The 27,052-nt window shown below is 41.1% G+C and overlaps 1 protein-coding gene across 1 annotated transcript; it reads right to left on the minus strand.

The window, feature by feature from the left end:
• Positions 1 to 841: 841 nt before the first annotated feature.
• Positions 842 to 22,060, minus strand: LOC101906312 (hepatitis A virus cellular receptor 2). The gene is made up of 7 exons (XM_005209676.5): positions 21,744 to 22,060; positions 20,414 to 20,752; positions 19,480 to 19,563; positions 13,459 to 13,499; positions 11,930 to 12,056; positions 3,602 to 3,638; positions 842 to 1,389 (listed from the first exon to the last, which is right to left on the minus strand). Exons 1-7 carry the CDS (start codon positions 21,793 to 21,795, stop codon positions 1,230 to 1,232), a joined length of 840 nt encoding a protein of 279 aa, XP_005209733.2. The 5' UTR covers positions 21,796 to 22,060; the 3' UTR covers positions 842 to 1,229.
• Between the last annotated feature and the right edge of the window lie 4,992 nt (positions 22,061 to 27,052).

Raw genomic sequence — 27,052 nt, forward strand, 5'->3', positions numbered from 1 at the left:
CACCCGGAGAAGGCCGTTTTCAGGCAGGTCTCTACTGTTGATTCATCCAGCAGAAAAGAGAAAGAAGACAGGAGAGTAATAGACTTCCAGGGCCTGAGCTGGAAGAAGATGCTTAGAAACTAAGAGCTGGACAAGACCAGAAACAGAGGATTAAGAGTATTTTTTAGTTCCCCACAAGTGAAGGTACAGAGTTCTATCTGAATTCTCCATTGGAAAAGTTTTTCCAGAAATTTGCCTTTCTGCTTTTTAATTTTTTCACTCCAAAGATATTAAGCAAATCTGTATTATGTGTCAGAGTTGCGCCATAACTGGGGAGGAAAAAACAGGCAAGATGGACCTACTCTCCACCATCTTGGCACTGCAGCTTAAGGACCATTGTCGAAGCACGAAGGGATCTGACTCTGACAAATAAAGACGGCTAGAGACCCTCACTTTCCACCAGGGAACAGAATTTGTGTCCCAGTCCTGCTTCTTCTTTTATGAAAAACACTGCTCCATTTCTCTCCATGAATGACAAGTCAGTTAGAGATCTTTCCCTTTGAGTACACCCCAAGCAAAACTAGTCAATGCACACTGAGCGTACTTCCTTTTTCTCCAGGAGCATCTGCCACACCACAGGCCTTGCTGGCCCATCTTCTTAACTGAGGCCAAGGAGAGCTGTGCATTGGCACTTACTGTTGCAGAGTCAACATTCAAAGAAGTATAAACCTTGAGGCTTTGAGGGAATCAAGACCATCTAGTCCTACTCCAGTAGTTTCCTAACCCCTTCTATGGATCACAGAGCTCTTTGAGAATCAGTGACCCTTTAGACTTCCTGTATTGAAAAAGACACACATATATCTCAGCACATAATTTCCCCTGTATTTTCAAGAGTTTCATGGACACACCATGTAATCGAATATCTAGAATTCCAGAGATCCCATATTAAGAATACTTACTCTCTATAAAAGCCCAATGGAGCTCTAATGTCCCAATTAGCAGTCTCTGAGTTGGGTGGATGGAACTCAGAGGCAATATAGTGCCTGTGTATTACCACACAGGTTCCAGCTCAATCCTCGAGTGAGCTAGTTATCTTTAAAATATGGAAAAACTCAGCTCGGTGGCCAAGGGCAGAATTTCTCAAATCAGTCAGCTGAGCCATCTCATGTCTTCAAAGAAGACAACACCAAGCCCCTAGATGAAGTGGTTGAATCTGGTGGCGTTGAAAGGTGACAGCAGCCCAGAGGTTGTTAGGATTGCTGCCCACTGTTGACGGAGCAGTAACACTCATATGGATCCTCCTCTTCATATACATTTTCCTCAATGATATAGATGTTTTCCACTGGGTGCATCCCCTCTGCTGCTATATTTGCCAACCCTGAAGGAGAAAGGTTGGCCAAAGTGATGAGGCTGTGGAAATAAAGTATTGTAGTTGAGTTAAGCACTTTCTGGACAACATGTAATAGAATTGAGAGAACGGGCTTTGCTGAAGAGTTAGCAACCAAGGCAGTATACGATCCTTGATCAGGTCCTGACTAGGAAGGGAAAACATAAAATAGCAATGAAATAATTTGGGGAATACTCTGTACAAATTCAAATTAATCTGAAATTTCTTAGGTATAAAAGTGGAATTGTGTTATCTAAGAGAATATACTTATTCTGAGGAAGTGCAGACTGAAGTGTTTATGTGAAGTGTCAAGATGTCTGAAACACCTGTACAAATGGTTCAGACAAAAACAAAATTGTATACGTAAAGAGAGAAACAAAGTAAATGTGACAAATATCAAATAACATGCTCAAATTGCACTGTTATTTCAATTATTATGTGGGTTTAAACAATTCCAAAAAGTAAAAGGAATGTGTTATGGATCCAGTGAGACTTGAGTTTGAATTCTACCTCTGTTGCTTACCATCCATATGATCTAGGCTGAGTCAGATTTGCCTTTTCCATTTATTCATTAAAGAACTATTTAGTGTGTTACACACTGAGCCCATGCATCAAGAGATACAACAGTGAACAAAACACAAAAAGCTCCTGGAGGCTGTATATTAGTAAACTCAGGGTGTTAGGGTCTTCACCCATACAATGGGAATAAGTACTCTTCTCTCACAGGGCTGCTGTAAGGAACATTTGTCCATGCAATCCTCAGATATTTATGAAGTGTGTACTAAGAATCAGGTGTGCACTAGGGGATACAGTTGTTAATGTGGCTGATAAGTTCCTAATTTTCTATGGAGTTTACATTTATAGGTAGAGATAAAACATTAACCCAATAATTTCATAAAGAATGCCAGGGATGGCGGAGCATGGTGGGCTGCTGTCTATGGGGTCACACAGAGTCGGACACGACTGAAGTGACTTAGCAGCAGCAGCAGCAGCAGTAGTACTCATAAATGTAAATATTACCTATTGATATCACAACATTTCAGGTTTCAGCTCTAATAAATGCTGGTTATAGATCATATAGAACCATGATGATTAAGTGTTCTATTTGGTCTTATTTGACTTTTTACTGCAGACTATTTTGTCTTCATAACTATATCATCTAGTGTGTGTGAATGCTAAGTCACTTCAGTCGTGTCCAACTCTTTATGATCCTAGGGACTGTAGTCTTCCAGGCTCCTCTGTCCATGGGATTCTCCAGGCAAGAGTGGGTTGCAAAGCCCTCTTCCAGGGGATCTTCCCGACCCACGGAGTGAATCTGCATCTCTTATGTCTCCTGCACTGGCAGGCAGGTTCTTCACCACTAGCACCACCTACTGCTGCTAAGTCGCTTCAGTCGTGTCCGACTCTGTGCGACCCCGTAGACAGCAGCCCACCAGGCTCCCCCATCCCTGGGATTCTCCAGGCAAGAACACTGGAGTGGGTTGCCATTCCCTTCTCCAATAGCACCACCTAGACTTAGTCTAAAATTATTAGTGGTTCAGATAGTATTCAGTGGACAGAATCATTTTTTTCTTAAAATACATTTCATTCTGCCCATGTCCCAAATGTCACAGAAACCCAGTAAAATTATGTAATCTTTGTGCGTGTGTAGTGTAGTGTAATTAGGAATGGAGACTAATTCTTCAATATGACAGACAAGCAGTTTTCAACTCTGTTTGAACATTACAATTACCTAGAAAGTTTTTAGAACAATAGGGGCTTCCCTGGTGGCTCAGATAGTGAAGAATCCACCTTCAATGCAAGAGACCCGAGTTTGATCCCTGAGTTGGGAAGATCCTCTGGAGAAGGGAATGGCCACCCACTCCAGTATTCCTTCCTGGAGAATTCCATGCACAGAGGAGCCTGGCAGGCTACAGTTCATGGGGTCACAAAGAGTCAGACACAACTGAGCAACTAACTCTTTCACTTTTTCACTATGCTGAGACCTCATCCCCAAAGATTCTAACGTATTTGCTCTGGGATAGACAAATATGTTTAAGTGCCCTAGGTGATTCTAACAGGTAATCAGAGTTCAGAAGAACCAGGCTGAGTTATGAAAAGCTCTGAGAGTAGACCTGAGCTTCTCATTCACTTCTGTAACCAGCGGCCACCTAGAGCCTGGGTGGAGTAGGTGTTCAATCAGCTGAAGGCTCACCCAAGATCCCCACCTTCTCCTACCCTACTCATGATTCTTACCTTGAATTTTGTATCTTCTCTTTTCTATCAGAATACCCTAAGTAGAAAGGAAAATGAAAGTCCATTTAAAATGCTTTAATAAAATAAATGAGATAAAAAACAAAAAGGGCTAATGGGAAGAAAAGATTGTTTAGGGAAATCTGGTCTACTGGTTAAGATTTAATTACATCAAACCACTGATGTGTGTCTTGGTATATTACCTAAACTGTGGTAGAAAGTAATAAAGATGTATTTTCATATTTAACAAATATAGGGAGTGCCTACTACATATCTGCTAGTATGCTAAAGCACCAGGGACACAAAAAAATGAATTATGAGCCCTGACATCATTAAGCTTGTCTTCCAGTGGGGAGGCATTTAAGAAAAAAAAAAAATAAGAAATAGAAAAAATAAAATAATTTCAAACTTGATGTGATAGAAAGAAAAGTACTGCAGCAAAATAGATTAACCTAGAGATTATCATACCGAGTGAAATAAGACAGAGAAAGACAAACATCATATCATTTACATATGAAAGCTAAAAACATTACAAATAGCTTTATTTACAAAACAGAAACAGACTCACAGACATAGAAAACAAACTTATGGTTGCCAAAGGGGAGAGGGGAGCAGAGATGAATTAGGAGTATGGAATGAACAGATACATACCACTAAGATGATCTTTGGAAGGAAAGTTATGACCAACCTAGATAGCATATTCAAAAGCAGAGACATTACTTTGCCACAAAGATTCCTCTAGTCAAGGCTATGGTTTCCCTGCGGTTGTGTATGGATGTGAGAGTTGGACTGTGAAGAAGACTGAGCACCAAAGAATTGATGCTTTTGAACTGTGGTGTTGGAGAAGACTCTTGAGAGTCCCTTGGACTGCAAGGAGATCCAACCAGTCCATTCTGAAGGAGATCAGTCCTGGGATTTCTTTGGAAGGAATGATGCTAAAGCTGAAACTCCAGTACTTTGGTCACCTCATGCGAAGAGTTGACTCACTGGAAAAGAGTCTGATGCTGGGAGGGATTGAGGGCAGGAGGAGAAGGGGACGCCAGAGGATGAGATGGCTGGATGGCATCACTGACTCGATGGACGTGAGTCTGGTTGAACTCCGGGAGTTGGTGATGGACAGGGAGGCCTGGTGTGCTGCGATTCATGGGGTCACAAAGAGTCAGGCATGACTGAGCAACTGAACTCAACTGAGATAGCATATTCAAAAGCAGAGACATTCCTTTGCCAACAAAGTTCTGTCTAGTCAAGGCAATAGTTATCCAGTGTTCATGTATGGATGTGAGGGTTGGACTGTGAAGAAAGCTGAGTGCGGAGGAATTGATGCTTTTGAACTGTGGTCTTGGAGAAGACTCTTGAGAGTCCCTTGGACTGCAAGGAGATCCAACCAGTCCATTCTAAAGGAGATTGGTCCTATGTGTTCTTTGGAAGGACTGATACTAAAGCTGAAACTCCAATACTTTGGCCACCTCATGCAAGGTGTTGACTCACTGGAAAAGACTCTGATGCTGGGAGGGATTGAGGGCAGGAGGAGAAGGGGACGACGGAGGATGAGATGGCTGGATGGCATAGCGACTCAATGGCTATGAGTTGGTGATGGACAGGGAGGCCTGACATGCTGCAATTCATGGGGTCACAAAGAGTCGGACAAGACTGAGTGACTGAACTGAACTGAAGATGATCTTTAAGCTCAGTTCTGAAAGAAGAGAATGAGTCAGCCAAATGAAGAACCAGGGTGAGCATCTGGATCAAGTAAAGCCCTGGTAAAGATGGTGATAAGTGGCTGAAACTGAAAGCATGACTGGAATAAAAGAGTGGCACAAGGTAAGATCTGAAATGGAGGCTGGGCTAGATACCATAGGACCCTTGAAGTCATAATCAGGAGCTTGGGTTTTATCCTAAGACATAAGAAATAATTGAAGGCCAGAAATATGATATAACTGGGTTTCAAGAAAATCACTTTGGTTGCTATGTGGAGAATGAACTAAAAGGAGGTATGAAAAAAGAGAAGGTAAGGCATGAACTGCCTCAGAGTAAGGTGATGACAGAGAGGCACAGAATCATGAATGGATTTTAGATATGTTTTGGGGAAAGTGCAGGAAGTGAAGCTGGATTGTGTGTAGTTGGGATTGTGTGTTAGGAGTGAAGAAGGAGAGAATTCAAGGAGGGCTTCTAGCTCAGGCAACCAGTTGGATGGTAGGGAAACACTATGATGAAGACCTGGGGCGGCAGCAGGGGCCGGGGGGGGAGCGGGTAGGATTTTAAAAAGGTGGGATATAGACTCCAGAGCTCCTTTTTGGATGCAGTAAGGTGGGAGACAAATAAGTGGAGATAACACCTGAACAGCTGGACAGTCAGTACCAACACCCTTGAGTGCTAAAGACAGAAACTAAGGATGACATTTAAGTCTACGGAAATACAGGTTATCATCATCCAGAGGGTATGGAGAGAAGAAAAACACCAGCTCTGGGGAATCTCAACACCTAAAGATCATACTGAAAAAGAGAAAATTATAAAAATGACTGAAAAGGAGTGGCCAAAGTGAGAGTGGTGTTTCAGAAGTCCAGAGAAGGAAGACTTTTGGAATGAGTGAGGGTCAACTTCAGTTCAGTTCAGTTCAGTCGCTCAGTTGTGTCTGACTCTTTGCGACCCCATTAATCTCAGCACACCAGGCCTCCCTGTCCATCACCAACTCCTGGAGTTCACTCAGACTCACATCCATCCAGTCAGTGATGCCATCCAGCCATCTCATCCTCTGGCGTCCCCTTCTCCTCTTGCCCCCAATCCCTCCCAGCATCAGAATCTTTTCCAATGAGTCAATTCATCGTATGAGGTGGCCAAAGTACTGGAGTTTCAGCTTTAGCATCATTCCTTCCAAAGAAATCCCAGGACTGATCTCCTTCAGAATGGACTGGTTGGATCTCCTTGCAGTCCAAGGGACTCTCAAGAGTCTTCTCCAACACCACAGTTCAAAAGCATCAATTCTTTGGTGCTCAGCCTTCTTCACAGTCCAACTCTCACATCCATACAGGACCACAGGAAAAAACATAGCCTTGACTAGACGGACCTTTGTTGGAAAAGTAATGTCTCTGTTTTTCAATATGCTATCTAGGTTGGTTATAATTTTCCTTCCAAGGAGTAAGCGTCTTTTAATTTCATGGCTGCAGTCACCATCTGCAGTGATTTTGGAGCCCAGAAAGATAAAGTCTGACACTGTTTCCACTGTTTCCCCATCTATTTCCCATGAAGTGGTGGGACCAGATGCCATGACCTTCGTTTTCTGAATGTTGAGCTTTAAGCCAACTTTTTCACTCTCTACTTTCATTTTCATCAAGAGACTTTTGAGTTCCTCTTCACTTTCTGCCATAAGGGTGGTGTCATCTGCAAATCTGAGGTTATTGATATTTCTCCTGGCAATCTTGATTCCAGCTTGTGCTTCTTCCAGTCCAGCGTTTCTCATAATGTACTCTGCATATAAGGTAAATAAGCAGGGTGACAATATACAGCCTAGACATACTTCATTTCCTATTTGGAAACTCTCTTGTTCCATGTCCAGTTCTAACTGTTGCTTCTTGATCTGCATACAGATTTCTCAAGAGGCAGGTCAGGTGGTCTGGTATTCCCATCTCTTTCAGAATTTTCCAGTTTATTGTGATCCACACAAAGGCTTTGGCATAGTCAATAAAGCAGAAATCGATGTTTTTCTGGAACTCTCTTGCTTTTTCCATGATCCAGCAGATATTGGCAATTTGATCTCTGGTTCCTCTGCCTTTTCTAAAACCAGCTTGAACATCAGGAAGTTCACGGTTCACATATTGCTGAAGCCTGGCTTGGAGAATTTTGCTGCTGCTGCTGCTAAGTCGCGTCAGTCGTGTCTGACTCTGTGCGACCCCATAGACGGCAGCCCACCAGGCTTCCCTGTCCCTGGGATTCTCCAAGCAAGAACACTGGAGTGGGTTGCCATTTCCTTCTCCAATGCAAGAAAGTGAAAAATGAAAGTGAAGTTGCTCAGTAGTGTCGGACTATAGCGACCCCATGGAGTACAGCCTACCAGGCTCCTCTGTCCATGGGATTTTCCAGGCAAAAGTACTGGAGTGGGGTGCCATTGCCTTCTCCGGAGAATTTTGAGCATTACTTTACTAGCATGTGAGATGAGTGCAATTGTGCGGTAGTTTGAGCATTCTTTGGCATTGCCTTTGTTTGGGATTGGAATGAAAACTGACCTTTTCCAGTCCTGTGGCCACTGCTGAGTTTTCCAAATTTGCTGGCATACTGAGTGCAGCACTTTCACAGCATCATCTTTCAGGGTTTGAAACAGCTCAACTGGAATTCCATCACCTCCACTAGCTTTGTTCGTAGTGATGCTTTCTAAGGCCCACTTGACTTCACATTCCAGGATGTCTGCCTCCAGGTCAGTGATCACACCATCGTGATTATGTGGGTCATGAAGATCTTTTTTGTACAGTTTTTCTGTGTATTCTTGCCATCTCTTCTTAATATCTTCTGCTGCTGTTAGGTCCATATCATTTCTGTCCTATATCGAGCCCATCTTTGCTTGAAATGTTCCCTTGGTATCTCTCATTATCTTGAAGAGATCTATAGTCTTTCCCATTCTGTTGTTTTCCTCTATTTCTTTGCATTGATCACTGAAGAAGGCTTTCTTCTCTCTCCTTGCTATTTGTTGGAACTCTGCATTCAGTTGCTTATATCTTTCCTTTTCTCCTTTGCTTTTTGCTTCTCTTCTTTTCACAGCTATTTGTAAGGCCTCCTCAGACAGCCATTTTGCTTTTCTGCATTTCTTTTCCCTGGGGATGGTCTTGATCCCTGTCTCCTGTACAATGCCACGAACCTCAGTCCATAGTTCATCAGGCACTCTATCTATCAGATCTAGGCCCTTAAATCTATTTCTCACTTCCACTGTATAATCATAAGGGATTTGATTTAGGTCATACCTGAATGGTCTAGTGGTTTTCCCTACTTTCTTCAATTTAAGTCTGAACTGGGCAATAAGGAGTTCATGATCTGAGCCACAGTCAGCTCCTGGTCTTGTTTTTGTTGACTGTATAGAGCTTCTCCATCTTTGGCTGCAAAGAATATAATCAGTCAGATTTCAGGGTTGACCATCTGGTGATGCCCATGTGTAGAGTCTTCTCTTGTGTTGTTGGAAGAGGGTGTTTGCTATGACCAGTGCATTTTCTTGGGAAAACTCTATTAGTCTTTTCCCTCCTTCATTCCGTATTCCAAGGCCAAATTTGCCTGTTACTCCAGGTGTTTCTTGACTTCCTACTTTTGCATTCCAGTCCCCTATAATGAAAAGGACATCTTTTTTGGGTGTTAGTTCTAAAAGGTCTTGTAGGTCTTCATAGAACCATTCAGCTTCAGCTTCTTCAGTGTTACTGCTTGGGATATAGACTTGGATTACCATGATATTGAATGGTTTGCCTTGGAAATGAACAGAGATCATTCTGTCATTTTTGAGATTGCATCCAAGTACTGCATTTCGGACTCTTTTGTTGACCATGATGGCTACTCCATTTCTTCTGAGGGATTCCTGACCACAGTAGTAGATATAATGGTCATCTGAGTTAAATTCACCCATTCCAGGGTCAACTTAGTTGAATATTACTGAAAGATGGATGTACTGCAATGAAAACAGAGGTATCTACAGGGTTTATCAAAATGGAGATCACTGAGCTTGAACTAAAACTACTTCCATGGCAATTCAGGTGTAGAAGCTAAATGGGGCTGGGGGTGTTTGAAGAGTACAGAGGAATGAAATGTAGGAATAACTCATCTGAAATATGCCTGTGAAGGAGAGGAGAGAAATGGGAGTGGCTGGAGAGAAATGTGTGAACTAGATCTTATTTTTACACTAATAAAAAAAGCATAAATAGGAATGGCGAAAGAGATGATTTTGGAGAAAGCAATCAAAGGAAGTCATGGCTATGCCAAAGTAGTTGAAACAGGCTTTTAATACTTCATTAGTGCAGTGAGAAGGGAGGGAGGTTTGAGAAGCAGTGAAATATGTGATGCTCATCTCAGACACTGCACTAGGAAGAAACAAGATTGCTGCACATTTCTGAGTGCCAATTTATGGCTTTGATGTCATGATTAAAAACCTGTTACCCTCGTTGTGTGATTTTCTCTAGCAGCTTCTAAGGAAAAGACTGCAAATTGTACACAACTTTCCCATCTATCCTTCTACTTAGTCATGTTTTTTTTATATATATATAAATTTATTTATTTTAATTGGAGGCTAATTACTCTACAATATTGTATTGGTTTTGCCATACATCAACATGAATCCGCCACGGGTGTACACGTGTTCCCCATCCTGAACCGCCCCCCCCCCTACTCCCTCCCCATACCATTTTGGCAGTAATCATATGTGTGTACAAAACATGACTTCTCCTACTCCTCATCAACCTCTTTCCACACTCTTTTACCCAAACCATAATAGTCCCCAATATCCAGGCCTTGGCAGAACACAAAAAGTGGGTGTTATCATTACTCCTTATCAGCCTGTAGATTCCATATTCATGTGGTCAATTCCCAAACTCCACTGCTACCTCTCCATAAACTCGGGTAAGTGGGAGTGAGTAGCTTCTTCCTCTGAACAATTCATTTACCATTAATGGCAGAATAACAAAAAGGTAAGCAGGATAGCCCTGGTTTCAAATCCTCTATCAATCAACAGTGTCACGTTGGAGTAAAAGTTACTTAACTTTTCAACACAATGGCTCTCCAACTGGTAAATGAGAACAATATAGTACCTTTTTCTACAGGGTAATTATGAGCATTTAATGCACATAAAGCACTTGGAAGCTTTAAGCCACACAGGATGAGCAGCTCATCCCAGTTTTCCCTGGACTGTCCCAGTTTTAGCACTGAAAACCCAGATATTCGGACCCCCCACCCCGCTTCAGTCCTGGGAAATTTCGGAATGGTTTGTAATGCTACACACAGTCTATGTTTACAGATGAGTAAGAAAGGCTACTAAAACAATAGAGGTATAAGGCCTTGGCCTCTGCCCCAAAGAGAAGAGAATATATCACAATTATTAAAGTATGTGAGGCTTTCAGAGTGATGGAAGTGTTTGGTCATTGATTGTGGTGATGGTTTCCTGAGTGAAATCATCTACAAAAATTCATTAAGTTGGACACATTTTACATAGACAGTGTATCACATATAAATTATACTTATTTTTTTTAAATAAACATAAGCAACTTAGAAGTAAAAAGTTTGCTGAGTGCCACAATGGAGGAAAATTACAAATGCTGCAACCTTGACCATGACTCAGTGTTAAAGGAACCTGCTGCCCCTCTTTAAAGAACCACCCGTAAGAGATACATAACATAGAAAATGCATAGAAGGAAGTGATTGCTAATTCATGAATTTAAAATATTTATGCTCTTTAAAAATAAGAAAATAGATACTAGAATCAACCTGCTTGAATCTGAATTCCAGCTTTGCCACTTACCGATTCTGAAACCTTGAGAAAACCTTGAAAGTTTACCGTCTCTAAGTGTTACTCTCCTCTGCTGTAAAAAAATGGGGATAACAGTCTACCTACCTTATAAGATGGTGACGATAATAAATATAAAAACATGCTTGTTACACGGTAAGCACTGAATAAAAAAAAGCTATTATTAATCCTGTGATTTGAAAGGACTAAGGAGTATTCCTTGGAAGGAAAGTTATGTCCAATCTAGATAGCATATTGAAAAGCAGAGACATTACTTTGCCAACAAAGGTCCGTCTAGTCAAGGCTATGGTTTTTCCAGTGGTCATGTATAGATGTGAGAATTGAACTGTGAAGAAAGCTGAGTGCCGAAGAATTGATGCTTTTGAACTGTGGTGTTGGAGAAGACTCTTGACAGTCCCTTGGACTGCAAGGAGATCCAACCAGTCCATTCTGAAGGAGATCAGCCCTGGGATTTCTTTGGAAGGAATGATGCTAAAGCTGAAACTCCAGTACTTTGGCCACCTCATGCGAAGAGTTGACTCATTGGAAAAGACTCTGATGCTGGGAAGGATTGGGGAGGGAGAAGGGGACGACAGAGGATGAGATGGCTGGATGGCATCACTGACTTGATGGACGTGAATCTAAGTGAACACCGGGAGTTGGTGATGGACAGGGAGGCCCGGTGTGCTGCGATTCATGGGGTCGCAAAGAGTTGGACACGACTGAGCGACTGAACTGAACTGAACTGAACTGAAAGAGTATTGATTCTAATAAATATAACCTAATAATTATAATGTCTAGGTTTGGGTTGGTTCCTATATTAACAGTTCCTTATCAGAGGGAGAGAGAAGCACCATCAGATGACTTACATTTGAGAATTAGACCACCAGAGATGAGAATCAGAGCCAGCCCAGCAAAGACTCCTGCTCCTATGTAGAGGCCTGTTCTGGTGGTGGCACCCATGTCTTGTAACTCAATAGCCAGTGTGGATATTTCCTATGGAAACGCAAACAGAATTACAGCAAATGGCCAGAAACCCATTGTCTGCCCAGGTAATCTCATGACTTATGCATGAGAACAACCCTTTCACAGTGTCCCAGGAATGCAGGGACCTTGAAATGACTCACAATCTGTTCCCTTCTAGACAAACTTCAAACCACCCAAAGAAAAAGATTGGCTCAAGTTTTGGACTTAGCAAGAGAATAAGATATGCTTGTCTGTGCTATGGGTGGAGAAGTAGCCTTAGTAAATGGACTCCCAATTTCCCCAACAAAAATGAACATTAAAGTGGAACCCTATTTATATAAGATTCCCTCATGTTTCCAGGGAGTTTCAGAGAGGTCTAAATTTGGTGTTGTACCATGAAACCCCAATTTCCACAGAAAGATAGTGATTTAAAAGCTAGGAATTTGCAGCCTGACAGTCTTGGGTTCAAATCCCAGTTCTGTCACCAAAGAGCAGAGTCATTTGTAAAGTTATCAGGAAAATTAAGTGACAAAAACCAGAAAATGCTTGGCACAGAGCCTGGTACAGGTAAATGTTCAATCAGTGGTAGCTTTTATTGCTATTGCTCTGCATCCTGTTTCTAAACTTTCAGTTCATGTTCCCCCTTTAAAAAGAGCAACAGTGAACACTTTCAAAACAACATTAAGCAATTAAGTCCTCCATTTATTCAACCCACATTTACTGCAAGTGCACTGTGCAAATGCGCCCTGAGCAGTGTGGCACAAAGAGGTATTTAAAAGGCAGTCCTGGATTGCAAAGACCGCAGGACAAACACAAAATACTTGAGAGTGAGTCAGACTGTGTCAAATGAATGCAGACTCCCGGGTATGTCCTCAAACAATTTCCCAGTCACTGCTATCAGATTGTTTTCTAGTGGTTTTCCCTTGCATTCTGAGAAGGTGGGAGACATTAAAATGGTGGTTGATTGAAATACGGCTTTGTTTTTGGTTAGAAATGTAAGTTCTTACCTTAGAATATTCCTGACTGGTGTCTTGTCATAAATAAATAAATTTAAACAAACAAACAATCTTTCTCACTAGGGTAGAAATGTTAACAAGGAAAAACACTACTCTCAGGAGATGCAGGGTGTCTGAACCCTCCACAGTGGTATGCAGTTGTGAAATTTCAGGATAAGAACAAAATGCTAGTGAGTCTTCCTTTTGGCACACCTACTATGTGCCAGGCACTTTTATATGCATCATCTCACTCCATCCTTACAACAGGCCTCTGCAATTACAATTGTCATCAGCAACATGTTATAGTCAAGGAACCCAAAGACAAGGGAGATTAGGTATTTTTCCCCAAGGAAAGAGTGGACAGGAAGGAAGTCTAAAGCCATACTTTTTTTTCTTTGAGTTGAGCACGAGCTGAGTTCACACACACAGTTACTTACTGTCTGATTTTTATCATGGAGGGTCTTCAGTGTCCGTGTCTCTACCACAAAGAAGAAAAATAGCCAAAACAGTTAGGAATGCTCTTTTATATGAGGTTTGTTGTGTTTTTTTTTTAAGCTGCCTATAATTCTACTTGAAATTAATTCTACTTCATACTCTTTACAATAATTAACTGAGAAACCAACAGAATTTATTGAACACTTACAAATCAACTCTAGGATGACGTTTTTTCACCCAGATAACAAACCGAACTACCTATGTTCTATGAAATGGAGACTTCTTCTGGGAAGACATATTTGAATATGTAGTTTGTTGTGTCCATAGGACCTAAAACGGTCTGCAAAATTCTAACAGCATTGACGATACACAAGCAGGCATTATAATTAGACTTTTTTAGATCACATGACTGCTCTTCAATATTTATTTTGTTCATTTTTTAATTGACGTATAGTTGATTTACAATGTTGTGTTAGTTTCAGGTATACAGTAAAGTGATTCAGAATATATATAGTCTTTTTCAGATTCTTTTCCCTTACAGGTTATTACAACTTACTGAGTATAGTTCCCTGTGCTATACAGTAGATCTTTGTTGGTTATCTATTGTATATATCTGTGTGCTCAGTCGCTCAGTCACGTTCAACTCTTTGAGACCCCATGGACTGTAGCCTGCCAGGCTTCTCTGTTCATGGAACTTTTCCAGGCAAGAATACCAGAGTGGGTTGTCATTTCTTACTCCAGGGTATCTTCCTGATCCAGGGGTTGGACCCCATCTCTTGCATCTCATGCATTAGCAGGTAGATTCTTTACCACCAGGGCCAACTGGGATGCCTCTTCTATGTTAATCCTGAACTGCTAATTTATCCCTCCTTCACCCTTTTCCCTTTTGGTAGCCATCAGTTTGTTTCCTATGTCTATGAGTCTATTTCTGTTTTGTAGGTAAATTCATATGTATATATGCAATATGATACGACATTTGCCTTTCTCTGTCTGGCTCACTTCACTTAGTATGATAATCTCAAAGTCCACCCATGTTGCTGCAAATGGCATTATTTCATTTTTATAACTAAGTAATATTCCATTGTATAGATGTCCATCAACAAATGAATGTATAAAGATGTGGCATGATTAGACTCTGAAAGGTAAGGAAAGTTGATTTTCTCAAAACCGTTTAACATTAAGAGAGAGGGTATTTTGTTCCCTAAAAAATGAAAATAATAATAACTGTAACTATAATTTACTATGAATAGGCATTGTGTTAAATTCTTCAAGGAAGTATATCTCATTTAACACTCAAAACAACTATCTTACAGTAGGGAGTATCTGTCCCATTGCACAGACGAAGAAGCTGAGAATTAGGAAGCTAAATGACTTACCCAAGGTCATACAGCTTAGCGAATAACAGAAATGGCCTTCCAATTTAGGTCTGCGTGGCCTTAAGTACACACTTAACTATGCTGCCTCCAACAATGCTCACCTCAGCACTGTGATTACTAAGCTCATCATGCTGCCCAGATCCCAGATCACTTTCTTTCCTTTTTAGGCATTTATTTATTTATCTGCCTATCCATTCAATGAACATATATTACATCCCCACTCTATGCCAGGCACAGAGGACAGAACAGTGAACAAGATGGGCCAGGCCCTTATCTCATAAACAATGCATTTTACAAACCAATAAATCGTCAGCCTTGGGAAGAGTAAGGATGCAAACTCATTTTTCTGGTTGAGTCAGAGGCTCTGAAACTTCCTAAATGCCATGATCACTTTCTGGAAGCTTCAAAGTCTAAGCCTTTTAATGCTAAACTCCTGGCATACAGACTCTGATTTTAACATTATAAAAGCATATTCTCAGCCTGAAGTTGGAGAAGGCAATGGCACCCCACTCCAGTACTCTTGCCTGGAAAATCCCATGGATGGAGGAGCCTGGAAGGCTGCAGTCCATGGGGTTGCTGAGGGTCAGACACGACTGAGCGACTTCACTTTCACTTTTCACTTTCATGCATTGGAGAAGGAAATGGCAACCCACTCCAGTGTTCTTGCCTGGAGAATCCTAGGTACAGGGGAGTCTGGTGGGCTGCCGTCTATGGGGTCGCACAGAGTCAGACACGACTGAAGTGACTTAGCAGCAGCCTAAAGTCTTGTTTGTTTATATTTTAAGAAAAGGAAAGACGTTATCTCCCATTTACCTTTGCTCCTTTACGAAAAGGAATTTTAAAACCACACTGGTGGAACTACTAAGTAAACTACACATACAATATTTTCTAGTGTAAATCTAGTTTCTGCTTCCATACAATTACTTTTCTTGGCTTAAATGATAAGACTGTCTGACTTCTAACTTTTTTTTTTAACTTCATCTTACAGTGAAAATGATCAATCAACTAAAGCCCTATTGGGTTATCACAGCTTATTTTCACATAGATTGACATCAACCAAGATGGGTGGGACAGATGGAGGATGTTACAGTGTGTTTCCTAGAGGACCCAAGACTGGCGGAGCAGGTTGATGGTCTTAAAAGTATACAAACTTAATATTTACCATCTAGCATGTTTTATGTGCCTGACAGAGTGCTTAGCACTCTACATGCACAATATCTTTTCATCTTCACCACCATTGTTCTTGTTCAGTCACTAAGTCATGTCTGACTCTGCAACCCCATGAACTACAGCATGTCAGGCTCCCCGTCCTTTACTATCTCTGTGAGATTGCTCAAACTCATGTCCATTGAGTAAGTGATGCTATCCAACCATCTCATCCTCTGTAACCCCTTCTCTTGTCCTCGATATTTTCTAACATCAGGGTCTTTCCAGTGAGTCAGCTCTTCACTTCAGGTGGCAAAAATATTAGAACTTCAGCTTCAGCACCAGTCTTTCCAATGAATATGCAGGGTTGATTTCCTTTAGGATTGACTGGTTTGATTTCCTTGCTGTCCAAAGGATTCTCGAGTCTTCTCCAACACTACAGTTTGAAAGCATCAGTTCTTCAGCGCTCAGCCTTCTGCCTGGTCCAACTCTCACATCCATACATGACTACTGGAAAAACCATTTTGACCACACGGACCTTTGTCAGCAAAGTGATGTCTCTGCTTTTTAATACACTGTCTAGAGCTGCCATTGCTTTTCTTTGAAGAACCAAGCATCTTTTAATTCCATGGCTGTAGTCACTGTGTGCAAAGTACTATTATTTTCCCATTTTTCAAATGAAGAAGTCTCAGAGAGGTATTTTGTCCAAGATCACATAGCTATTAACTGGAGACCCCGAGATTCAAATCAAGTCTACTTCCAGAGCTAAGGATTCATCCGTGATCCAGTCCTGCTTTCTTCAGGTGGAGGAGAGATTTCATTTGTCCGATGTTCAAAGCTGGTTTAGGAACCTCAAAGACCCTTGGAACTCTTACTTGTAAAGGCTCCTCTCCACTTCATAGCAAGCGTATGTACCCACATTCCACGTTAAAGAAACGGTGTGTACAACTACACACAAGCTGACTTGCAGGTAATTAACTGGTATAATGTTACGTATTATAGTCATACCATTAAATACTAATTAATTAACTAATTAAATACTAGTTAATTTCAACTTTTCCTTTTATTTCCGTAGTTTGGAGCCATTGCCTTTTTTTGTTTAAGTATTTTCTCAGGCCTTTGAAAAGCTCAGAGATTGTAGGCACTCTCCCTATATTCCCAGGTACAAAAGATGGCCCCATTCTGTTGCCCTAAAGGGAAGGAACAAACAAGTAAAACCTGAAGTGAAGGCCACTTCTGGTTATGGTACAGACACCTCAAAAAACGTGCACTGCCTTGTGAGGAAGCTATTTCTCTATCTGGGAAGGTGTGTGGTCACACAGCAAATGTCCACTGGGGCGTGACATTGTAAAGAGCACTGAAACCCATGATGGGTAAGTGGGACTCCCACCATCCCCTTCAAGGTCTACAGTCGTGGAATTCTTTAAAACATAACAATGACATATGATAAACACTTGGTATGATTTGATTAGCTCACTATGTGGGTGATCATCTGTTTCCACCATATTTAACTTCCTTACAAATTGCATGAGAGATCTTGGTACCCAGTGACTAAAGAACCAATAAAAAGATTCAACCTCTAGAGAACTGACATTAGTATTTAAAATAACTAATATTTGAGTGCTTTGTCTGGGCAGGGCATTACGCATTATGCTTAGTGCTTTACATATGTCATCACATCAATCTTCACAATAGTCTTATGACACAGGCACTGGAAATTAGCCTCATTATAGAGGTAAGGAAATTGAGCCTCACAGAGTTTGAGCAACAAAACTGAGTTTATAAAACTAACACAAAAAGCTGACATTAGAACCCATTCTATCACTGAAGCACTGTGCTGTGCTCACTTGTTTCAGTCATGTCCAACTCTTTGCAACCGTATGGACCATAGCCTGCCAGGCTCCTATGTCCATGGGATTCTCCAGGCAAGAATACTGAAGCGGGTTGCCATGTCCTTTTCCAGGGGATCTTCCTGACTCAGGGATTGAACCTTCATCTCTTGTGTCTCCTGCATTTCAGTCAGGTTCTTTACCCACAGAGTCACCTTGGGAAGCCCATCACTGAACAAATACTTAACTGCAACCTCATTCTGCCTCTAGATCTTACTGAAAATGACAATAACTAACATGTACTGAGTATGTACCATGATCAGACTCTGGGCTAAGCACTTTAGACACACTTCCTTATTTAAATCTGAGAGATTTAATAGATTAGGATTGGAATTTACCTATTATTAAATTTTAGGGCTTTCCTGGTTGCTCAGTGGTAAAGAATCCACCTACCAATTCAGAATATACGAGTTCAATTTCTGGGTCTGGAAGATCCCCTGGAGAAGGAAACAGCAGCCCACTCTAGTATTCTTGCTTGGGAAATCTCATGGATAGGAGCTTGATGGGCTACAGTCCATGTGGTCACAAAAGAGGCAAACATGACTTAGCAACTAAACAACAACCACCTCATTTTACTGAATCAAAGACTATGCTTTGGAGAGTTTAGAGAGACCAGAACTCCTCCCTGATCAATGTGACTTGAGGTCTGCTCTGTCAACCTTATCTTCTTTCTAGAGCACTGTGGAAAATACTTGTTGAACTACTTGAAGGTTTTAGCTGCTCCTTCTGAGGTCAGAATCTGAGGAAGATGATGGACTTTATTCCAGTTAGAAGGAACTCTTGAAATAGCCTAATCCAAATTATCCCAAACATGGACTGGGGCCAATACATGACAAAACATCATCAGTACAGGAGTAAATCAGAAAATAATAAGGAAACATAATGAGTTTTTCATTAAACTTATGTAAGAGTATCCTCTTTTTTTTTTTTTAACATGGGGATGTCAATAGTAGAAATCTTTTTTTCCCTTGTTTGGCAAAATATGAAGCTCATCAAAAATCTTTTTCAGGAGTTGGGAATTATTGGGTGGTGAAATCCAAGTCTCTGAACTCATTCCTCAGACAGAAGAGGAAGCTGCTATCAGGAGAAGTGAAAGGCTTTTGCTCAGGTAGAGGGTATGCTATGCTATGCTAAGTGGCTTCAGTCGTGTCTGACTCTGTGTGAACCCATAGACAGCAGCCCACCAGGCTCCCCCGTCCCTGGGATTCTCCAGGCAAGAACACCGGAGTTGGTTGCCATTTCCTTCTCCAATGCATGAAAGTGAAAAGAGAAAGTGAAGTCGCTCAGTCATGTCCGACCCTCAGCAACCCCATGGACTGCATTCCAGGCTCCTCTGTCCATGGGATTTTCCAGGCAAGAGTACTGGAGTGGGGTGCCATTGCCTTCTCCTCAGGTAGAGGGATACTCATGACTAATTCAGAATCCTAGCCTGGGGCTCTTTTTTTCCAGCATAAATTTACCTTCACCCCTTCCTTACACCTGTCACTGTCTTGGGTGCACAGAAATATTCGTGCCTCCACTCAAACTATTTTCTCATATTTTCCCCATATTCTAAATCTTCTGAACTCTGAAACCAACTAAAGGTTTCCTCCTATACACCATGTGTAATTACCTGAGACCGGTCCCTTTGTGGTGAGCATCCTTGGAAAGGCTGTAGTGATGTCCCTCCATGGAGTCCAAGCTGGGGTGACCTTGGCTAAAGTCAGAAACCAATGTAAGGATGAGGCTTCTCTGACAGCAGAAAAGTGGCAACAGAAAAAAAATTGTAAACACAACAATAGAAGAGAAACACATGCTAAACTTCCAAACCTACCTGAACACCTTCGTTGAGAGTATATGACACTCAGAATGTCTGACAGAGGTGTGTTACATCATTATTATCACAGTCTAATTGTTAACAATAAAACTTACAGCCATAGTAAATGCATTCCACAAAACATCTCATAAAATCCTCCCAGTGGCCTCTAGGGTAGGTAATATTATATTTTATAGAGGAAGAGGTCACAGAGTTTAAATAACTTGTCAAGATTACATAGCTGGTAAGAAGCAGTGTCAAATTTGAACTTAGCTCCATCAACCACTAAGTACACACTCTATAAGCATTAAAACATGAAAGCATACGTGCCCCCTCTTCCCCACACATGCAGATCCAGTGGTTCTCAATCTTGGCTGCACATGGGGGAGAATCATTGGGTGTAGACTTTGTAAAACTCCCATGCTCAGGCTCCATCCACCTCCAGAAATGCTGATTTCCCTGGTTCAGGGCTGGAGCCCAAGCATCTGTGGGAGTCAAAAGGCTCCCCAGGTGATTCCAATGACCAGTCAGGTACTCAGACCACTGATCTAGCACTTTCCTTCATTCTATGGCCATGAGGTTCAAAATAGATGGAGGGAATTAAACACGGTTGGACCTGTTAAACTTTAGGTCTTAGGGTCCCAACTGGAGGGCTGTAATTGGGAAGACCAAAGGTGAGATCAGTCAGTGTATTTAATATGATCCACAGGCAAATCTCATTCAGAAAGGAGGTATGCAAAAGTCTACTCACCTGGTTTGATGATCAACTCCAGGTTTGATTTTCGATCATTCATTAGACCTGGGAATTGGATCCGGCAGCAATAGGTCCCACTGTCAGCTAAAGTCACATTCTTGATGGTTAAGGTCACGTCTCCTTTGTGCAAATCCCTCTTTAGTAGGTATCTGCTGGATGTCTGATAGGTCACGTTCCTTCCATCAGTCCTGAGCACCAAACTGTAACATTCAAACACAGGGCAGGGTCCCTTGCCCCAGCACACAGGCACGAGATTCTCAGTGGTAGCTGGAGAGTAGGTGCAGGGCAGATCAGCATTCTGACCCACCTGAGACACATATGCCCCTTTCAAAGAACCTGCATAAAGAGGGAAAGAGAGCAGTGAGAGAGGTTGTTCCACTTCAAGAAAACTGCAAGCAGTGCTTTGCAGAATAAAGAGGAAACCACTGCTGCTGTCCTGCTTGGAGAACAGTTCACTATAGCAATGATTCTCAGACTCAAGGGGCACCAGAATCACCAGAAAGCCTTGTTCAAACAGAGAGAGCTGAGCTCAACTGCTAGAGTTCCCCATTCAATAGTTCTTGGGTGGGGCCCAAGAATTATATTTCTAACAAGTTCCCAGGACACGCTCAGAATATGGCTCATCTTAGAACCTCACTTTGAGAACCAGTGCCCAAGGAGAGAATCATGGCCTGGTCCTGTGAACATTGAAGGGCACTGCTGATGGAAACAGATAATCAGCAGTGAGTCACTGTCAGCCAGGAAAAGAGCTCACCCATTTAGGCTAGTCGTCTATTCACAAACTCAGGGCAGTTATCCTGACACAAAACTCTCTCTCCTATTTTTTTAATGAAGGACCAGTCACATAATGAATAAAAACCCTTGGCTGAATAAGAAGTTAATGTATGGCTGTTCTGAAGTTTAAAATTTATATTAACTACACACTAATATACACGCATATTAAAAAGCAGTATAAAAATATACACACATATTATAAAAGCAGTATAAAAAGCATATGACAACTCTCCCATACCCTGCTCTTTTCCATTTCCCAGCTCCCTTTCCCAGAGAAGCATTCATGTATTCCCACTGCCCTGTGACACACACAAAAACAAGTCCAATGTATCCATTTTTCTGCTCCTTTCTTTCTTCAATTAACATTATGATTTAAAGACATCTCATATCATTATGTTTCATCAGCTTTGCTATTTGTATCATGGATATATCACAATTTCTTTACCCACCTTCTGCTGGTGGATATTTAGGTTTCTTCCAAGCTTTTGCTTATTACAATGATCATCCTTGCATCTTTATCTTGTACTATCCAACTGCAAAAATCCAGACTTACTTGTAAGCAGCAGCAGCATGAGCAGGACACAATCAAAAAGATGTGAAAACATGGATTCTGAAGAAGAAAGTCAAACAATGGCTCTGTTTAGGTGCCGTTTCAATTCTCCAATCGAACTGAGTATTTCCTGGAACTGTCTCTCCTCCCAAGTCACAGGAGCAGTGGCCACTCTCCAGACTGCTGGCCCAGCACAGCAGGCATTTGACTACCAATCACTGCTCTCTTAACACTGTCATCTACGATGACAGCAAAGGAAATGCCAGTTCTCTCTCATGCTAGACCACACACATCCTGTGAAGACTGACATTTACCCTGTCCTCATCAACGAAGAGGAAGCAATACTCAGAGGAAGAAAACTGTTACTCTGTCAAGTGTCTCTTGGCAAGTAGAGTAAACCCTCTAGTATCTCCAGTGAAATAGTAGTCCTCAGTCTGAAATGGACAGTGTTCCTGGGAACACAGGTAGAAATATATCACTCATACATTCATTCAGTCAAGTCAGTCAGCTGGTGAGTTCTGTGACCAATGTTTATGAAGCATCTGCTACTTGTCAGGAACTGGACTAGGAGCTGGGAGATATCACCATGAATGAATGGCCTGATTCTTTTTTTTTTTTTTCTTTTGGCCATGCCATGTGACTTGTAGGATCTTAGTTCCCTGACCAGGGATTAAACCCATGCCCCCTGCTTTGAAGTGTGCATTCTTAACCACTGAACTGCCAGGGAAATCCCAGGCCTGTTCCTTATCCTCACATTTAGCTGCCCTTTCTACTCCAATCATGAAACTAGTTCTTAGCCTTGCTCTAATACAAACTGAGCTATGTCATATAAGCTTACTAGGTTGGCCTCCCCATTTATAAAACTTATAACATGAGGAAATTGTGTTAGGTGATATATGAACAGCTGCTCTAATATTCTGACTTTGACCTGAACTTCCAAACTCTTCCACCAAGGAAAAATGCATTCCTTCCTGTAATGATTCTTTCCCCCTCCTGTTGGGGGAACTGAAGGCACCTCGATATTCTATTTCCTCCCATATACACTAGATGTCCCCTCTCTTCCAGCCCAGGGGCTTTGGGCATCAATTGCCAGAAAGTGTTGAACCACACTCTCCATTATTGAGATTAACATCTCAGACTCAAACAGTCTCAACTCTGGGAGAGTGACTTTTGTCTGGAAATCTTTAAAGCAAACATCTATTTATAAAAGGGAAGTGAGCTCTCAGATGGAATAGTTTCTGAAAACCCTGTGGTCTTCCTCTGTCTTCTCTGCCTGAATTTCCTTGTCACTCACTTTAAACGTTACTAAATGCATTTATTATAATATCCAGCTTGTTCTGTGTGTGTACCTTTATAGTGCCACAAAGTTAGTGGTGACTCAGGAGATCATGTTCAATTTCTTTATGGTATATACCCACTCCAGTGTTCTTGCCTGGAGCATCCCAGGGACAGGGGAGCCTGGTGGGCTGCCGTCTCTGGGGTTGCACAGAGTTGGACACGACTGAAGTGACTTAACAGCAGCAGCATAGACAAGGAAACTGAGACCTGAAAAGACCAATTTGCCCAAAGGTATATGACTGTTCATTTCAGGCAAGAACACGAGTTTCCCTAAGAACCAGATTGTTTTCCCACTGCAAACTATGTTTCATAAATTTCATATTTGTCCTTACTATGTCTGCCCACATACCTAATAACAACAAGCAAATGTACATATTCAAGTGTAAGGTAGATTTGATTAAACATGGGGTCAGAGGTTAGATTTACTAACAGCATGGGTGAGTCCAAGCAAAACTGTTAAAAGTTTCAGGCTTCACATTTTGTGTTCTGATTTTGGTTTATTGTGTTTCTTATTATTACTCTGTCCTCTATACATCTCTGGAATTATTACTGGATCCAGCTTAATAAAAGTTTTAACAATGGGAACTTCCCTGGGAAGCCACCTGCCAATGAAGGGAACACAGGTTCAATCCCCATAGCCCAGGAAGATCCCACATGCCATGGAACAACTAAGCCCACATGTAGCAGCAAAGACCCAGGACAGCCTAAATAAATAAATAAAATTATTTTTAAAATGAAATACTTACTAGTCAGGCTTTAAAAAAATTAACAATGTATTAATTCATTGAGGTCTAGACATGAAGGTGCCTAGAAATCTACTCTAACCCCTTTCTTTTTCTGTGTATACAGGACTTTTTCTGAATATTATCATTTTCACTTAACTTTTATTTCTTGGTGTTTTTTTTTAACTGTTTAGGCAACACATCCAAATGGCTAAAGTTTAAAGCAATATAAAAAACTTATACTGAGAAGCTTCATTCTCACCCCTTCAAGTCCACCAGTTTCCCCCACCCAACCTATAGGTTTCTATTTTCATGAATCTTTTGTGTACCCTTCCCAATGCAAACACAAGAAAATAAAGTATATATTCTTATTTCTCCCTTTTTCTGACAAAAAAGCATATCATAACACATTTTACAATTTGCATTTTCCATTTACTATTTATTATGAATTTCCTGACATATCAAAGCAGAGAGATAGTACACATTCCTCAAAACACAAATTCAAATTTATCAAATTTTTCTTTTAAACAAATCCCAGATGTCATGTTATTTCACCCTTACAGACATCAATGTGCATCTTGTTTTTTAAAAATTGACACTCTGCTAATTACAATGATCACATAAGACAAAATAATAATGATGTCTTAGCAGCACCTGATTCTTCAGTCCATAATCAAATTCCCCTGATTACCTCAAAAATGTCCTTTAATAATAGGTTTAAACCCAGATCTAAACACTGCATTTGTTTGTAATAACCCTTGTGCTTTTGGTTGTTGTAACCCTACACTGCCATTTGGTTGTTATAACCCTTATGCTCTGTGTGCTCAGTCACTTAGTTGTGTCCGACTCTTTGCACCCTTTCGACTACAGTAGGCCAGGCTTCTCAATCCATGGGATTTTTCAGGAAAGAATATTGGAGTGCCCTGGGGACAACCCAGAGGGATGGGATGGGGAGGGACGTGGGAGGGGGGTTTGGGATAGGGGACACATGTACACCAGTGGCTGATTCATGTCAATGTAGGCAAAAACCACCACAATATTGTAAAAGTAATTAGCCTCCAATTAAAATAAATACATTAATTTTTTTTTAAATCACTTCAGCTGCTGCATTATAAACCAGTTAAGAAGTGTTCACAGATTTCCCTGTGAGAGATAATAGTAACTTGAATAAGCAGTGGCAGTTCAGTTCAGTTCAGTCACTCAGTCCTGTCTCACTCTTTGCTACCCCATAGATTGCAGCACGCCAGGTCTCCCTGTCCATCACCAACTCCTGGAATTACTCAGATTCATGTCCATTGAATCCATGATGCCACCCAACCATCTTGTCCTGTCAGCCCCTTCTCCTCCTGCCTTCAATCTTTCCCAGCATCTGGGTCTTTCAAATGAGTCAGTTTTTTGCATCAGGTGGCCAATGTATTGGAGTTGCAGCTTCAGCGTCAGTCCTTCCAATGAATATTCAGGACTGATTTCCTTTGGGATGGACTGGTTGGATCTCCTTGCTGTCCAAAGGACTCTCAAGACTCTTCTCCAACACCACAGTTCAAAAGCATTCAATTATTCGGCACTCAGCTTTCTTCATAGTCCAACTCTCACATCCATACATGACTACTGGAAAAACCACAAGCTTTGACTAGACAGATCTTTTGTTGAAAAGTAATGTCTCTGAATTTTAATATGCTTTTCTAGGTTGGTCATATCTTTTCCTCCAAGGAGAAAGCATCTTTTATTTCATGGCTGTTGCAAGTCACCACTGCAGTGGATTTTGGAGCCACCCCAGAAAATAAAAGTCTGTCACTGTTTCCCACTGTTTCCATCTATTTGCCATGAAAATAATGGGACCAGATTGCCATGATCTTAGTTTTCTGAATGTTGAGTTTTAAGCCAACATTTTTACTCTCTTCTTTTCACTTATTTAGCAAAGAGGCTCTTTAGTTCTTCTTCCCACTTTTCTGCCTATAAAGGGTGGTGGTGTCATTCTGCATATCTGAGGTTATTGATATTTCTCCCAGCCAATCTGATTCCAGTTTGAGGTTCATAAAGCCTGGCATTTCTCATGATGTAATCTGCATATAAGTTAAATAAGCAAGGGTGACAAACACAGCCTTGATGTACTCCTTCTCTATTTGGAACCCGTCTGTTGTTCGTGTGTCGAGTTTAACTGTTGCTTCCTGACCTGCATACAGATTTCTCAGAGGCAGGTCAGGTGGTTCTGGTATTTCCACCTCTTAGGAATTTTCCAGAGTTTGTTGTGGTCCACTCAGTCGTGAAGATGAATAAAATTGCTTCAAGCTCTATTTGAGATGTAGAACAAGCAAGAACCAGATGGGACCAAGGCGGTGAGTGAAAAGGGAGGAGGTGGATAATAACATTCAAGTTTCAGGCTTTAAGTGGACAAGATGAATGAGGGTGTCATTCACCAAGGATAAAATAAGTCAGCAGTGGTACTCTGCCCCAAAATATGCTTAAATAAATCCTGAAAACCTTCAAAAAAAAAGAATACTGGAGTGGTTGCCATTTCCTCCTCCACGGGTTATTAACCCTTTAGTTTCTTTTCATCAAGGCCAGTCTTCCTGCCTTTCCCCCTGCCACTGACAAGTTGTACAAAACAATGTGCTGTTCCACATTCTGGGTTTGTTTCCCTGTGTCTTCTTTTAAAATATTCCTCTTTCCTTTGTATTTCCTATAAATGTAACTTAGCTCTAGAGATTTGATTAGATTCAGGCTTAATTCTTCGGCAAGAACACACAGCTGGTGCTACTCCATCACAATTGAATGGTTGTGCCACATCTAGAGATGCTAAGATCAATCAGCTTGCATCTTTCTTTTTCAACTTCATATTCTATTCTGAGCATTTCTCCATTTCAGCTCATACAGAATGTTCTTGTTCTTTGTTATGGCAACATAGATCTTATTGGGTGAAAACACTGGGTGGAAATAATAATTATTATTCTTTTGAAAGGAATACAGCGTGTCTCAATTTATTTATAAAGATGACCATAAAAGACCCATGAAGGTCTATGATTCTTTAATTATGTACAAGAGAAGTTTGCTTTTTGAAAGGAGACATTGAATGTATTTTTGGTAAAGAAGTCTTCCATAATGTAATATTTTCTATATTCTGTTTATTAATAGAAACTCGTACCATGAATTTTCTCAAGGCCTTGTTGAGGGTTGGCTATAATTATGTGGAGGGATAACTACACAATAAAACGACTACATATGATACTACTGTAGAAGTTAAGTGTTCTGTTT

The sequence above is a fragment of the Bos taurus genome, chromosome 24 (genome assembly GCF_002263795.3).
Source record: "Bos taurus isolate L1 Dominette 01449 registration number 42190680 breed Hereford chromosome 24, ARS-UCD2.0, whole genome shotgun sequence".
In the NCBI taxonomy this organism is placed as follows: Eukaryota; Metazoa; Chordata; class Mammalia; order Artiodactyla; family Bovidae; genus Bos; species Bos taurus.

Excerpts from the sequence above, each read along its gene's own strand:
- LOC101906312 (XM_005209676.5), bottom strand. The coding sequence starts at position 21,795 with ATGTTTTCACATCTTTTTGATTGTGTCCTGCTCATGCTGCTGCTGCTT. Across the intron at positions 20,753-21,743 it reads CATGCTGCTGCTGCTTACAA|GTTCTTTGAAAGGGGCATAT; the intron begins GTAAGTCTGGAT and ends CTCTTTATGCAG. Across the intron at positions 1,390-3,601 it reads GAGAAGATACAAAATTCAAG|CCTCATCACTTTGGCCAACC; the intron begins GTAAGAATCATG and ends TTATTTCCACAG.